This window comes from Podarcis muralis, chromosome 7 (assembly GCF_964188315.1).
Source record: "Podarcis muralis chromosome 7, rPodMur119.hap1.1, whole genome shotgun sequence".
In the NCBI taxonomy this organism is placed as follows: domain Eukaryota; kingdom Metazoa; phylum Chordata; class Lepidosauria; order Squamata; family Lacertidae; genus Podarcis; species Podarcis muralis.
Window position 1 is genome coordinate 18,782,523 of NC_135661.1, and position 12,823 is coordinate 18,795,345.

At 47.5% G+C, this 12,823-nt stretch overlaps 1 protein-coding gene across 4 annotated transcripts in view; it reads right to left on the minus strand.

The window, feature by feature from the left end:
- Window positions 1–10,726, minus strand: part of SKI (SKI proto-oncogene) — a 151,272-nt gene extending 140,546 nt beyond the window's left edge. For 2 of the 4 annotated variants that reach the window (XM_028740925.2, XM_028740921.2), the window contains exon 1: window positions 8,612–10,725. In XM_028740925.2, coding sequence (XP_028596758.2) covers window positions 8,612–9,562 — 951 coding nt within the window. In that variant the 5' untranslated portion in view covers window positions 9,563–10,725. Of the gene's footprint in view, window positions 1–8,611 lie in introns of all 4 variants that reach the window. The other 2 variants (XM_028740922.2, XM_028740924.2) reach the window with 2 other exon arrangements.
- Window positions 10,727–12,823: the final 2,097 nt, after the last annotated feature.

The window sequence follows — 12,823 nt, forward strand, 5'->3', positions numbered from 1 at the left end:
AGGAACAAGATCTCAGGAGCCTCTCATGGCCTTCCAGAGCCCTCATGTGACCTTCGTATAGGCCAATAAGCAAGGTGGAGGGCTTAAAATGCTCCTTCCATGCCAAGTTTTCCTACAGTTTTAAAGCCCTCTCCCTTGCTTTCTGGCTCTAGGAAGGTCATATGAGGGCTCTGGAAGCTCTTGTGAGATCTCACACAGCTCCTTTTCTCCAGTCTCTCATCCTCTTTCTGTTTGTTTTTCGCCAAAGCATGCAAGCTTGCAATTGCATAAGTAAGTTGCACAGAAGTTTGGGGCATACTGTACTGTCTACAACGACTGGCAGCAGCTCTCTAGGGTTTCAGGCTTGCACTACATGGAAATGCCAGCATTTGAGCCTGGGATCTTTTGCAAGAAAAGCATGTGCGCTACAGTCCTTCCTTATAATACTTTTTATTTGTAGAATGTACATCCTATCTTCCCAGTCAAAGCAGTTTATAAACTATACTTAGAGTAAATGTCCCTCTTATAAATACACTGGATTCTTTATCCTTCCCTGTACTCTTAAATATTTGTCATGAAACCTAGAGCGGGGGGGGGGGGGGCACAGCATGCCTCCAGTAAGCAAAGAAAAGTTGCCCTTCATGGTTTCCCCCACCCCACTTCATGTAAAAACAGTCTCCTCCACCCCCATCCCAAATCAGCAGTGTATTAATGTTGGTCCTATTATTTTCCAGGCTCCTTGCAAACTAAAGGCCATTGTATGAAAAGTTGCCTGAGGCAGCAGAATGGAATGCAAAGCTTACCTGTACAAAGATGGAAATGTTTTCTCCTCAGGTTTAACAATATATATCTTAAAATGCCTTCCTTTCCCCCCATGAGAAAAATGTGGAGAAAGGAACATAAGCAATTAAATTTTACATAGGTCTTACTTAGCGCTGCAAGGTCCCCCCCATACATTAAAAAAAAATTTACAGCCAAGCATATGTATTAAGAAATTGCTTTTACTAATTGACAGGCAAATTGATTTATGTCCTAAGTCTGCTAAAATAAATTAATGTTATTAATTGGTGGCAGGAGTGGAGAAGGTTCATGAACCATACCAGATTGGAACCATGACCAACACATGCTTCCTAACTTTGTGGGTGACCCAAGGCTTCACCACAGAACTGAACAGGAATTTTTTTTAAAGCAACAGGATGGCTTATATTGCATGCTGCCCAGTCACTCCTGCTTCCCATCTCCTCCAGCCAATACATGCCAACAAGCCACCAGCCAGATGCCTGCAGGCATACATAGAGCATGCACTCCAGGGCCAGTCCACTTTCACACTACATGCTCAGCCAAACTATGGCTTGGCACATACACACAATGGCTCCCAAGGAGATCTCAGCTGTTTTGCTCCTCCCCAGGGTTTTTTGGGGTCATTGCAGGATGGTAGTATAAAGCCAAGAATTGGCTTAGTGTGTCACCTGAGTCCACATTCAATGGTTATAGGTCATGGTTAAGGAGGAGGGACCCTAAACACAATCCTGGGTTTGAAGACAACACACTAAGTCAAACTCTAGCACAGCTGCTGTCCCACAATGGCCTAAAAAGCCTAGGGGGGAGCACGATCCTTCACATTCATACCTGCACAATTAGACATCTACACAAAGGCCTGGTTTGCAGAAGACAAAGAAAATTGGAGGGGGGCACATGCTGTGTGCAGGTGTGTAACCATCTCTTCTTTAAGGCATGCAGCAATTCCAAGGTTGCAGTGGTGGAGAGTCATTTCCCCTGGAGGGCACAAGGAGTTCTTTTTGCTGCTGCCGCCACCACAAATTCCCAGCTGGCTGGATTGCAACCAGTACAAAATGCAAAAAGCCTCAATGGTCTCACAAGATCACTCCAAAAGCTGCATTACCTCAGCATGAATAGGTTTCCGCTCTTTGATCTCTTGCTGCTACACCTTTCACTGGCTTGGGAGGGATTGTTATTATTATTATGAAACAGAAGCAGGAACTTTCGCTGTGCTTGTTTGCATATGACAATCCAGAACATTCATCCTACCTCAGGGAACACCAGGCCTGAGGGAATGCTGCTGCATAGAAAGGTGTGTATCTGCTTATTTCCTCTTTTCTTCCCTTAATCTGACAGCTACTTCAGACATGGTTTTTTTTCCACAAAAGTGTTCGGGATGAAAGCCATAACTGGCAAGAGTTTTCCAATGACTGTACACAGGAAAATAATCGGGTGTGTGACTTCCAGGCATTACATTTTACCTGTTTCCCCTCCTCTCCAACATCCATGTAGGAAAAATACAATGCATGAAAGGAACAACCTTGATTTTATATAGTTTTACTGAACATGCGCATTGTGCAAAATGTGAACACAGAAAGCGGCCTCACACTCAGTGTAGCTCAGGATTGTCTGCACTGACTGGCAGTGACTCAGTCTAGGTTTTCAGACAGGGCGTTTCCCCCAGCCCTACCAGAGATTGAACCTGGGACCTTTGGCATGCAAAGCAGATGCTCTCCCCTTGAGCTATGGCCATTCCTACATGGCCAGTGGTAAGGGATGATGGGATGCTACAGCCACACAATATCTAGAGGGCACATTAAAGACTGCAATTCCATAGCACAAACAGAGGTTTCCAGGGATTGAACCTAGGACCTTTTGCACGCAAAACATGTGTTATACTTCTGAGCCATGGCTCCTCAAACTGAATGTCAAATTATTTGTAGTGTTCCAAATGGCAACCCAGATCAAATGACAGGATCCCAGGACTACATGGCCTACGAACCAACAAGGCCCCTTCTAAGCAGCATGTTTCATCACCACAGTGACATAGCAAACAGGAGAGGAAACATGTATCAAACAGACTGTGATTGGAACAACATGGGCAGGAGGGGGAAGAGACTGGTGAAACTCATTCTTGAACAAAATCATTTTCACATATACAGTTGACCAGGATGCAGGAACCAGTTAGAAGATGAGGAAAGACTCTTGGGGGGTGGGACAGGGAGGAGGGAAAGCTCAACAATGAATGTGTTGGAGGGGGCGGGGGAGAAGGTAAAAGAACAAAGTCCAAAAGGTGATGTGGCTTAGGGGATTTGAAGAACTCCACAAAGGAATGATTAAGCCCTAGGAATGCAAACAAATAACATGCTAGGAGAAACCAAACTCAAGGTGGGAGGTACCAAAAGAAGCTGAAACACACACACCCTTTTCCCCTCCTAGGGTTGCTGCATGGGTGGAATAGTCCCAAGTGTTACTGAACACAAAATTATGCCAATATGTGAGCACAAGAATTGTCTTGCAGCAGACAATTGCACCAAACTCCAGTATTTTCTTAGATAAGCAAATGCATCTGGGAGGCTTGCAAAGGAAAGAGTCATCCTGTGTTATTGGAGAAAGGCCATAGCTCAATGGTATGTAGAAGAGTCCAAGTTCAACCCCCAGTATCTCTATGTGGGGCTGAGAAAGACTTCTCGCCTAAACCCTGAAGAGCCGCTGCCAGTCAGTGTAGACAATACTGAGCTAGATAGGTTGTCTGATGCAATACAAACCAGCTTCCTATGTTTTCATAGGAAACAATGTCAACCAGTCCTGAGCTAAATGCACCAGTGGTCTGACTCAGCATAAGAGCAGTGATGGCTAGTATCTACTGTGCTTGGTAGGAATGAATCCAGAGAGCCCAGACAATAGGTAGGCTCAGGGCTAATGACAGGAAGGGTTAACTAATTCTGATTTTGTCCCTATCCTCTTCCCTGCTGAATTCTGCAGGGGTGATACTGAGGAGAAGGAAGCTGGCACCCACTGAACTTGCTTTAGATTATAAGGAGGAGGCTGGCTGAGGGCAGAATGTGGTTGGTGAGGCAGCTGCAGCTTCCGCTGGGTATAAGGCAGATGTGTTTTTTTATCTCACAGTCCACTTTGGGGAACTATTCTCCAAAGCTTACTGCAGGAGAGCCACATAAAGTCATCTTACTACCAACTAACTCCCACAAACCCAGGGGGGTGGGGTAGGATCACCCCTACCTCTTTGTATTCAAACAATCCACATTGTCCCCATCCAACAGCTGGGACACACTCCCAAGAAGGATCATCATCATTATTATGCAGGGCACACAAGGCAAAAACCCACAGAGGCCCATGATTTGCAGACAGCTGTGAGCAAAAGACACACACAGAGAGCTTAAGGATGAGATGCAGACAGAACTTAAACATAGTAAATGCAAACAGCCAAACACAAGATTGGTTAGGTTTCCACCACCATTTCCTCCCTAGGCGACCTCAATTTTATTTCAATGTTATTTGCCTCTGGCCACAGTCTACCAACCCTGCAGCTCTGTGTGTGTGTGTTTGTATGTGGTTATTGTTTTGCTCCCAGCATGGCTATCTGCTACAGCACAAAACATGCAATATCCCTTTGGCTATGTCTGATGGAAAAATGAATGGGAGAGAAGCAGCTTTTTATTGGGATGCCAGACAGGTGACCTACCTGCTAGCAAAGTCTTCTCAAGAGCAAAAACGCAAGTTCTTCTAGCCATAGTTAAAAGTCTTGAAACAACTCACCTTGGGAAGGGAGGTGAAATAATATTTCAACTCCATCCCATTCTTGGGGCACAGGCAGAGATATATGCATATCCTGGCTTTCTTTCCACCACAGCTGCCTCCCTACTGAGGAAAAGCAAAGGCTGCCCATTTCAGTCTGATGGGGAAACAGTATTTCAAGCAATGTATTATGGTCAGTACTGAGACCAAGGTTTTAATTTGGTCTCAAGCTTCACACCAATCCTGGACCAATTTGCTGGATGCCTTAAAAAAAAAGTAGTGGGCCAGATACACACATACACACACCCTGAAGTTACTGAGAATTTCTATGCTAGTTTCTGATTTCTTTCATAAATCAATTCATTATTCTCTTTCATATATCCAAAAGTCATTCAGAAACACAATCGAAATGGTAACTGAAAACCATAAAAATGGAAGCCATTACAATGGGGGGGGGGCTAAATATGTACAAACAGCTATGATTAATATGACACTATAAATAAAGTTGTGCAAGAACACTCAAGAGTTTGGGCACAGAAATATTATTTCTTTGTGCTGCCCAGAATGGAAAGAGATGTTGGTTGTCCCACAAGCCTTCAAAAAGATGCATATTTTAAAAAAATGTGCCCCTGCATTCTCAGTGCACCTCCACTTTCCATTCATATGCCCCAAACAGCCACTTTTAGCATATGATTAGCTGAAGACAGACAAGCCATTAGCAGCACATGATAAATAATGTGGGTCTTTAGACCTACAATAGCTCTTATGCTGAATCTGTGGAGGAGGAGGGGAACTAAGGAGAAAACAAGAACTACTTCCTTCACTTTGAAAGGGGAAATAGCCAAGTAGACAGGAATGGAAAGATATCCCAAAGCCTGGTGGGTTTCTGTTGTTGTTGTTGTTTGTATGCGCATTCAGCCTGTTTCCCAAAAGGAGAAGCTGCACATGCCTTTATCTCCAGATGTGTGTGGGTGCTTGCACATTCTCTCCAAAATAGGTGTGTGGGAGTTTAAAGGGGAGCGGGAAGGGGAAGAAGTCTGAACTGAACATTCCCTTAATAAGTATTAAATGAGTCTCCTTTGATACCCTATAATTTCCCATGACTATCAAAAAAGTCTGTGCAGTTAAGGAGTTAACTAAACCTTTCTCCTTTGCTGCACCTTGCATTCTTTTGAATAATCAGATGTCTTGTCTGACCCTGTGCATTTTTTTCAAGCTACCCCATAGCATAAGTACCCCCACTGACCAGGACTGATGCCAACACAAGGTCTCCTCTCTCAACTTTCTCACCCAGTCACCAACTTTGAGAAGTCTGGAAATTGAATACTGCTGCAGATTAAATAGTACCTAGCTGTCTGGCTGGGCAGACTCCGCAATTGCCTGTCATACTTTAAAGCTTGCTGCAGCAGTTGTCCCAGGACACATCCATTTCCTTAGTGTAAATATAACCCATACACAAACTAGCATCAGGAGAGAAAAGGGGTGGAGGGGGGACTAGATCAACACTGTACAGAGCACCAAAAATACACTATGTAGTCTGCACACATATATCAACAGCATCTGCAAGTACCCTGGATTGGAACATCCTGGGATCAGTGGTGGCTGGTGCCTATTGTGACTGGAAGGGAGGAAGGCATGGAGCCCAAACAGTAGATGCGGTCAGAGCCAATGACAGGGAGAGCCAACTAATTTTAGTTTTGTCCCCATCATCTTGGCTGCTGAGTTCTGCAAGGGTAACAATGACTGGAGGAGGAATCTGACAGGCAGTGCCACCCCCTGGACTAGTTGTAAATTAGAAAGCAGGCAGGTGGGGGCTGGCTGAGGACAGACTGAGGTTGGTGGGGAGGTGCCTCATTTGCCCTAATGGACCAGCCTCCACTGTCTGGAATCTTATCTGGTTGCGTGTTTGTTTATCCTGCCAATGCAATACATTTAGAAGCTTTTCAGCTCTCGTTTCTGTCACTACATTTGTCAAGTTTTGAGATTAATCCTAAGGATAGAAGCTAGTGATTTCTGCCTGTAGATAATCAATTCATTCATTCATTCAATTCATCTTTCCTTGCCCTATTTGTAGCACCACATATACCTATTTGAGTTTGTTAAGATGCAAAACCCAAGGGCAGAATATGGTAGGCCACCTTCTGTGTCCTGTTTAAACAGGTGCATAAAATGTACAGTATTTAAGTTTGCAACAAGAAAAGTGAACAGAATAATGGTAAATGTGTGGACTCCCCCCCCCCACACAAAAAAAGACAGATTGGTTACAAGGATTTTTAAACAAATCCAATTTTGCTGCTGCAGTTAAAGTCCAGTAGAGAGCCCCGCTAGTCTACAGAAGTAAATATATCCCAAAATAAGAAAGACCAAAGGGTATATTTCAAAAGAAAAAGCCAGCTCCCTTGAGACTGTTTGAAAAGAAAAGAGGACAAAACAGCCCAATGTGATTCACCTTAAGAACCTATCAGCACAATCCTATTTCTATTCCTAAATAAGTCTGACAGAGTTCTTTATTCTCTAGAAGTACAATCCTAAGATCCTTTTCTGATTACTAAGTCCCACTGGATTCAATAGGACTCACTTCTGAGTCTGCACACCTAGGGCCATGCTTCACCAAAGTTTGCATGCATGGTATAAGCCAGTGTTTCCCAACCGGTGTTCCGCGGCACAGGAGTGTGCCGTGAGACATCGGCGGGTGTGCCGCGAGATGCCTGGAGGGAGGCGGGCGAGTCGGCGGCGAGAGGCGGGGCGGCGGCGGCGAGGAGAGGCCGCGCCTCCTGCTGCTGCCTGGCGCTCCTCCTCGCAGCCGGCAGCGCTGCCTGGGCGCCTCCGCGCGACTCTGCCTCGCTGGGTTTGGTCTCCCAGCAGAGACGGGTCACACGCGCCCCTCCCTCCCTCCCTCAGCCTGCGCGGAGGGAGAGCCAGAGAGAGGCATCGCTCCTGCGCGCCGGGAGAGGGAGCAGCCGGAGCGATGCCCCTTGAAATCTTCGCCCTGCCTTCTTCTGGAGCGACGGAGAGCCTCTTAAAACTCGTCCGTCCGCTTCTCTCCCTGCCAAGAGGCGTCCAGCAAGCCGGCTTTGCCAGCGGAGCCAGCCTTGGAACAGACCCATCCGTCAAGCGGGGATTGTGCGTCCTCCTGGACAGAGTGTAAGCAACCGGGTTTAATTTGGGTTACGCGGAACTCCAGCGCTCAGGGCGGGAGTTTAGGAAATCCAATCGGGTGGCGCCGCTCTTCCTTGGGACCCCATGGGGAAACACTGGGGACCTACTTCTAAGCAAACGGGTCTACACGTCTCTCTGCCCCCCCCCTTTAACCTTTAGCTTCAAAGCCAGAGCAAACCGAGGCTAAATCCGTATTTACATAGGATAGCTTTCGTGCGTCCCTCCCGGCGTGACGCTGCGCGCTGACGTCACGGGGCGGGGCTTTAATGGTGGTGTGCCGCGAGATTTTTTTTCAGTAAACAGGTGTGCCGTTGCCCAAAAAAGTTTGGGAAACACTGGTATAAGCATCCTTGAGGTGAATGCAGCAGGTTTTTCCAGCTGCTCTCTCACACACATTACTCCTTCCAGAAAGAGTTATGTGGGACTCTTACAGCTAGATGCACATTTACCTAGGAAGTAGCCCAGTTGAACACAATGAGGCTTATTTCCCAGTGAGCATGCAGTGCCTTCTCACTACATAGCTCCCAATCCCTGAGAGAACAAGGTCTATTTAAAACAGTTATCGCCTGAACCACAGACTGGTGGAAGTCCAATAAGAGATTATATACAATCCCTTCCGGGATCCTACTACATTTCAGGCAATAGCCACTTAAAGTGGCTATCTGTGGGACCGTGTAAAATATGCAGCCAATTCTATCTGCATTTTTATTCAGAAGTAGGTCTCACTGGATACGCATAATAGATGCTAGAGATGCACCAAGTATCTAGCTGCAGAGTTTGTACAGTTGCAACCCTTACTCTTGCCACCGAAGTTCACACACCTTTTTTTCTTTCTTTTTAAGCAATCTATGCAGAGTTTTTAAGAGCCCAATCCTCTAGCGACCCCATCCCCAAATTTAAGCGCCGATCCCTCAAAACCAAATCCAAGAGGACTCACCCTGGGTGCTTTCCTCTTGTATCGGTTGCTGTAGTCGAACTTCTCCTTCATCTCATCCAAGCACTGGCCCAGTCTGGCTTTCTCTTCTTTGCCGGAGTAATCCTGGCTGAGGAGGATGTAGGCTCGCCAGTTGGCCGAGTCGAAGCCCCAGTGGCAAGTCCGGTTCTCCAGGGACTTGTGCGAGTGGATGACAAACTTGTGCGGCGGGTACATGAGCCGGCAATCGAGGCACTGGATGCACGCCGCGCCAGGGCTGCTATACAGCTCCGGCACCAGGAGCCCCTTGCATTTCCCGAAACATTCGTGGTATACCTTGAAGCTCCGCTCGGTCAGCTCCAGCTCGAGCGCGGCCCCGTGGTGGCTCCCGGAGAACTCCTTCTTGCAGCGCCCCGGCGGGTAGGCGCCTCCGTAGAGCAAGGCGTTGCAAAGCCTCTCGGCGTCCGTCTTAGTGATGAGCCCGCAGGAGGGCGCCGAGAAGGGCAGGATGCCCATGACTTTGAGGATCTCCAGCTGGTCCGCCGTGCAGCGGGAGCAGTAGATGTGGAGCTCGTCGCACACTGCGTTGATCTGCTGCAGCGAGAAGTCGCGCAGGACGGAGTTGAGGATCTGCGGCAGGCAGAGGCGCTTCTCGCCGCCCACCACGAAGCACGAGATGGTCTCGCCCTCCAGGACGGTCTCGCAGCGTTCGGTCGAGCGGTCTGAGGGCATGAAGAAGGGCCCCGGCATCACCGGCGGCGGCTGGATGGGCGGCAAGTGGAGCACAGGCTCCGCCGAGGACGTCGTCGAGGACGAGGACTCCTTGCCGTTCTCCCGCTTGTACAGCAGCTCCTGCGCCCAGCGCGCAGAGAAGGCGGCTGGACCACCCAGCGAGTTCATGGAGCTCAGATGAAACTGTTCCAAGGTCTTCTGCAGGCCGGGATGAGGCTGGAAGCTGCTCCTTACAGTCTCCATTTTAGGTTATTTTGTGGTGGTCTCCCGCCTTTTTATTCCTTTTTAAAAAAAATAACAACAATAAGAAAATAATAACTCCTCCTTTCTAGCTTTTTCACCAAAGGCAATGCAAAAAACTAAACCGAACCTCGCTTAAAATCTTTTCCAGGCTTCTGTTTTTCTTTTCCTTTAAAGGCGAGAAACGCCGCTCTTCTTAAATTTGTTGTTGTCCATTGAAGACGGCGAAGGAGAGAGGGAAGCCACTCAAGAATCTCATATTATTCGCCCAAAAAAAAGAAAAACACGTTTCCTCCCGGTGGGTTACTTTTGGTCCGCTTTTCCAAACACCCCCTCGATAAGTTTGGGGTTCTTAGTTGTTGTTCTAAATACACTGGAGCAAAAGAAGAGCCAATCCAGGGGGGAAATGTTTATATCTTCGGGGAGGGGGAGAGGAAAAAGTTATAAAAAGAAAAAGCGCACTACCTTCTCAAAGGGTAGCTTGCCCTCCCACCTCCATTCAAGCCAGCAGTCTTCAGTTCACACAAACACACACGAGGCTCAAACAAAACCGACTGATCAACCTCCCTCCCTCCCCCCCCCCTCAAAAAAATTGCTAATAAATCTGTAGCAACAACGTGGAAAGGGGGCTGAAGAGAGTCAATAGCACCAGAGGGTCTTGAAAGATGTCCAAATAGCAGCGGCGTCGGCGTCTGGCGTCGGGGAAGTCAGCTCCTTTCTGTCCATGTCCACCAAAAAAATGTTTTTTAAAAGGAAAATAATAATGTGCGTGTGTGTGTATTTTTATATAGAAGGTCGATCTCCGGAAGCGGGATGATGTAGTGTGAGGCAAAGCAAAAAAAATTAAAAAAATTAACCCCCCCCTTCCAAAATTCCGAGGCGGCTGCTACTGTAGCGAGGCGTCTCCTTCCTTCTTCGCCCCCTCTTGTTCTCTCTGCTACTCGTGGTCCCTTGAAACTGCGGGTGGGGGTGGGAAGAGAAGATTTCCTTTCTTTTAAAGAGTTGCTTCGTTCTTTCTTTTTCTCTCTGGCTGGCTTTGCTTTCCGCCTCTTCTCCTTTTCAATGTGGGAGCCGCGGCAGCTCACATCCTCCCAACTCCACGCTCCAGCCCAGACTGAGGGTGTTTCAGAGCTGAGCTAATGCAGGCAGGCAAGGCTGGCTGGCTGGCTGTGCACTCCTCCCCCTCCGCGCCCCCCCACCTCACTGTTTGTTGGTGTCTGCCTCAGCTCTTGAATCCCAGCCAAGAATGTGACCAACTCCCCAGGCTGAGCTCTTCCAGGAACAGGCGCCGCCTCCCTCCGGCTCTGTTCTCATCCTCCTCCTCCACCACCTCCTCCTCCTCCTCCGAGCCGCTCTGCAAAAAGGCAAGCGAGACATAACACGCCTGCGCGCGCGCACACACACACACCGGGAAACAGAAGAAGGCGCGGGCGGGCGGGGGGCAGGCAGCCCAGAGCTGCGATGGGGAGGGTAAAGTGTTGGGTTCATAGACCTCGAGGCTGCGAGAAAGAGACGTGCGGTAGGGCGGCTCTGTGAATGAATTTGCGCTTGCTTCTCCTCTCCCTAGTTGTTGTTTTTGTGGGGGTGGAAGGGTTGTAGGGTGGGGGTGGGGGGTTGGAGCCGGTGGACAAAGTTTCATACAAGAGAATGAGAAAGCACTTAACAGAAGAAGCCCCAGGCTATGGGTCTGATGAGAAACAACCGACTGAAGTTAAGTGGGTCAGGGTCTGGTCAGTGCTCCTGGGTGTCACTTATTTACTGTACTATACCCCACATTTTTCTCTAAGGAGCTTAAATACATGTCTTTCCTCTTCCTCATTTAATCCCCACAACTCTATGAGGCATGTTAAGTGGAAAGGCAGTAACCAGCCCAGGGTCACCCAGTGAGCTTCATGATATAGTGGGGTGATTTGAACCCAGGTCCTAGTCTGACCACTGCACCACATCAGTCTCACTTGGGTTCCAGGAGGGACAAAAGAGAGAAAATAAAAGCTGAATCTGCATAACACCGTGTGAGTGCCCTTCCACACATATTTTTCCCCTGCAAAGAAAGCAACAACTACCGTATATGTCCACCATAATTAAGCGCATATGTGTTATCATGTATCTGTGAAAAGAACTCCAGGGGTCACCAGCATGGTGCCCGTGGGCACAATACTACCCTTGAAGTCTTTGCTAGTGTCCACAAAGCCTCTGAGCCCCAACACTCACTGCCTCCTTGATCAGAAGGTAGTAGGGTTGCTATCTTTTAATAAGTTAATAGAGCTGAAGGGGGAAGTTGGAAGAGTAACACTTCTCCCTTCTTCCTCTTTTAGTTTTATGTACTATTCAAGGTTCAGATTAATTCAGTTGTATCTGACCTTTACTCAATTTTTTTGGAAAAGCAAAATGTGTGCATGGACCTTCTCCTTTTCCATCTCACTTAGTTGTGTTAAATCTGTTGGGTTGTATACAGCATTAGTCCTATTCAAAGCAGAGGCATTAACAGTAACATGATTCACAGGTCCATTAATTTGAATGGGTTCACTGAGTAGGACTTAGCTGGATACCATTCTTTGGATTTTCTGGAGTAAGCTGCTTGTGCAAGTTTTTGGCAGGTAACTATAAACAACTGGATTATCATATAAATGTACAGCTGTACATACAGACAACATTTTAAAATATTGATAGTTATCTAACACACTAAATACTTCCACCCACAATAAGATGTGTATGTGTATGCAAAATGTGCAATAAAAAAAAGGATCCAATATAATATACCATCATATTATGGTTTACAGTGTTCAGCATTTTCAGCCAGAGGAGGTTGAATTTGCAGTGCATGGGATTGGGAAGGCTAACCCTTCCCTCCTGGCCCTAAAATAGTCTCCTGCATTGCAATCTGGCTTGGAAAAAATATGTGCCCACCCTACCGCTTAATCTGTGCTACTGGCACTGTTACAGGTGTCACAAAATATACCTAAATACAGTGGTACCTTGGTTCTCAGACTTAATCCGTTCCTGCACTCAATCGAAAGCCGCAGAAGCCGCATCGGACGTTCGGCTTCTGAAAATAGCCTACCATAGATTACGGAGTATAAGACGACTTTTTAACCCCGGAAAATCCTCTAAAAAGTCGGGGTTGTATTATACGCTGAGTATGGGTTCGCTGGGCAGCGGCAATGGGCAGCGGGCTCCGCGCCGGGAGGAGGCCACCCAGCGATGCTAGGCCGGCATCACTGGGCGGCTTCGCCGGGCAGCTTCCTCCCAGCATGGAGCCTGCCG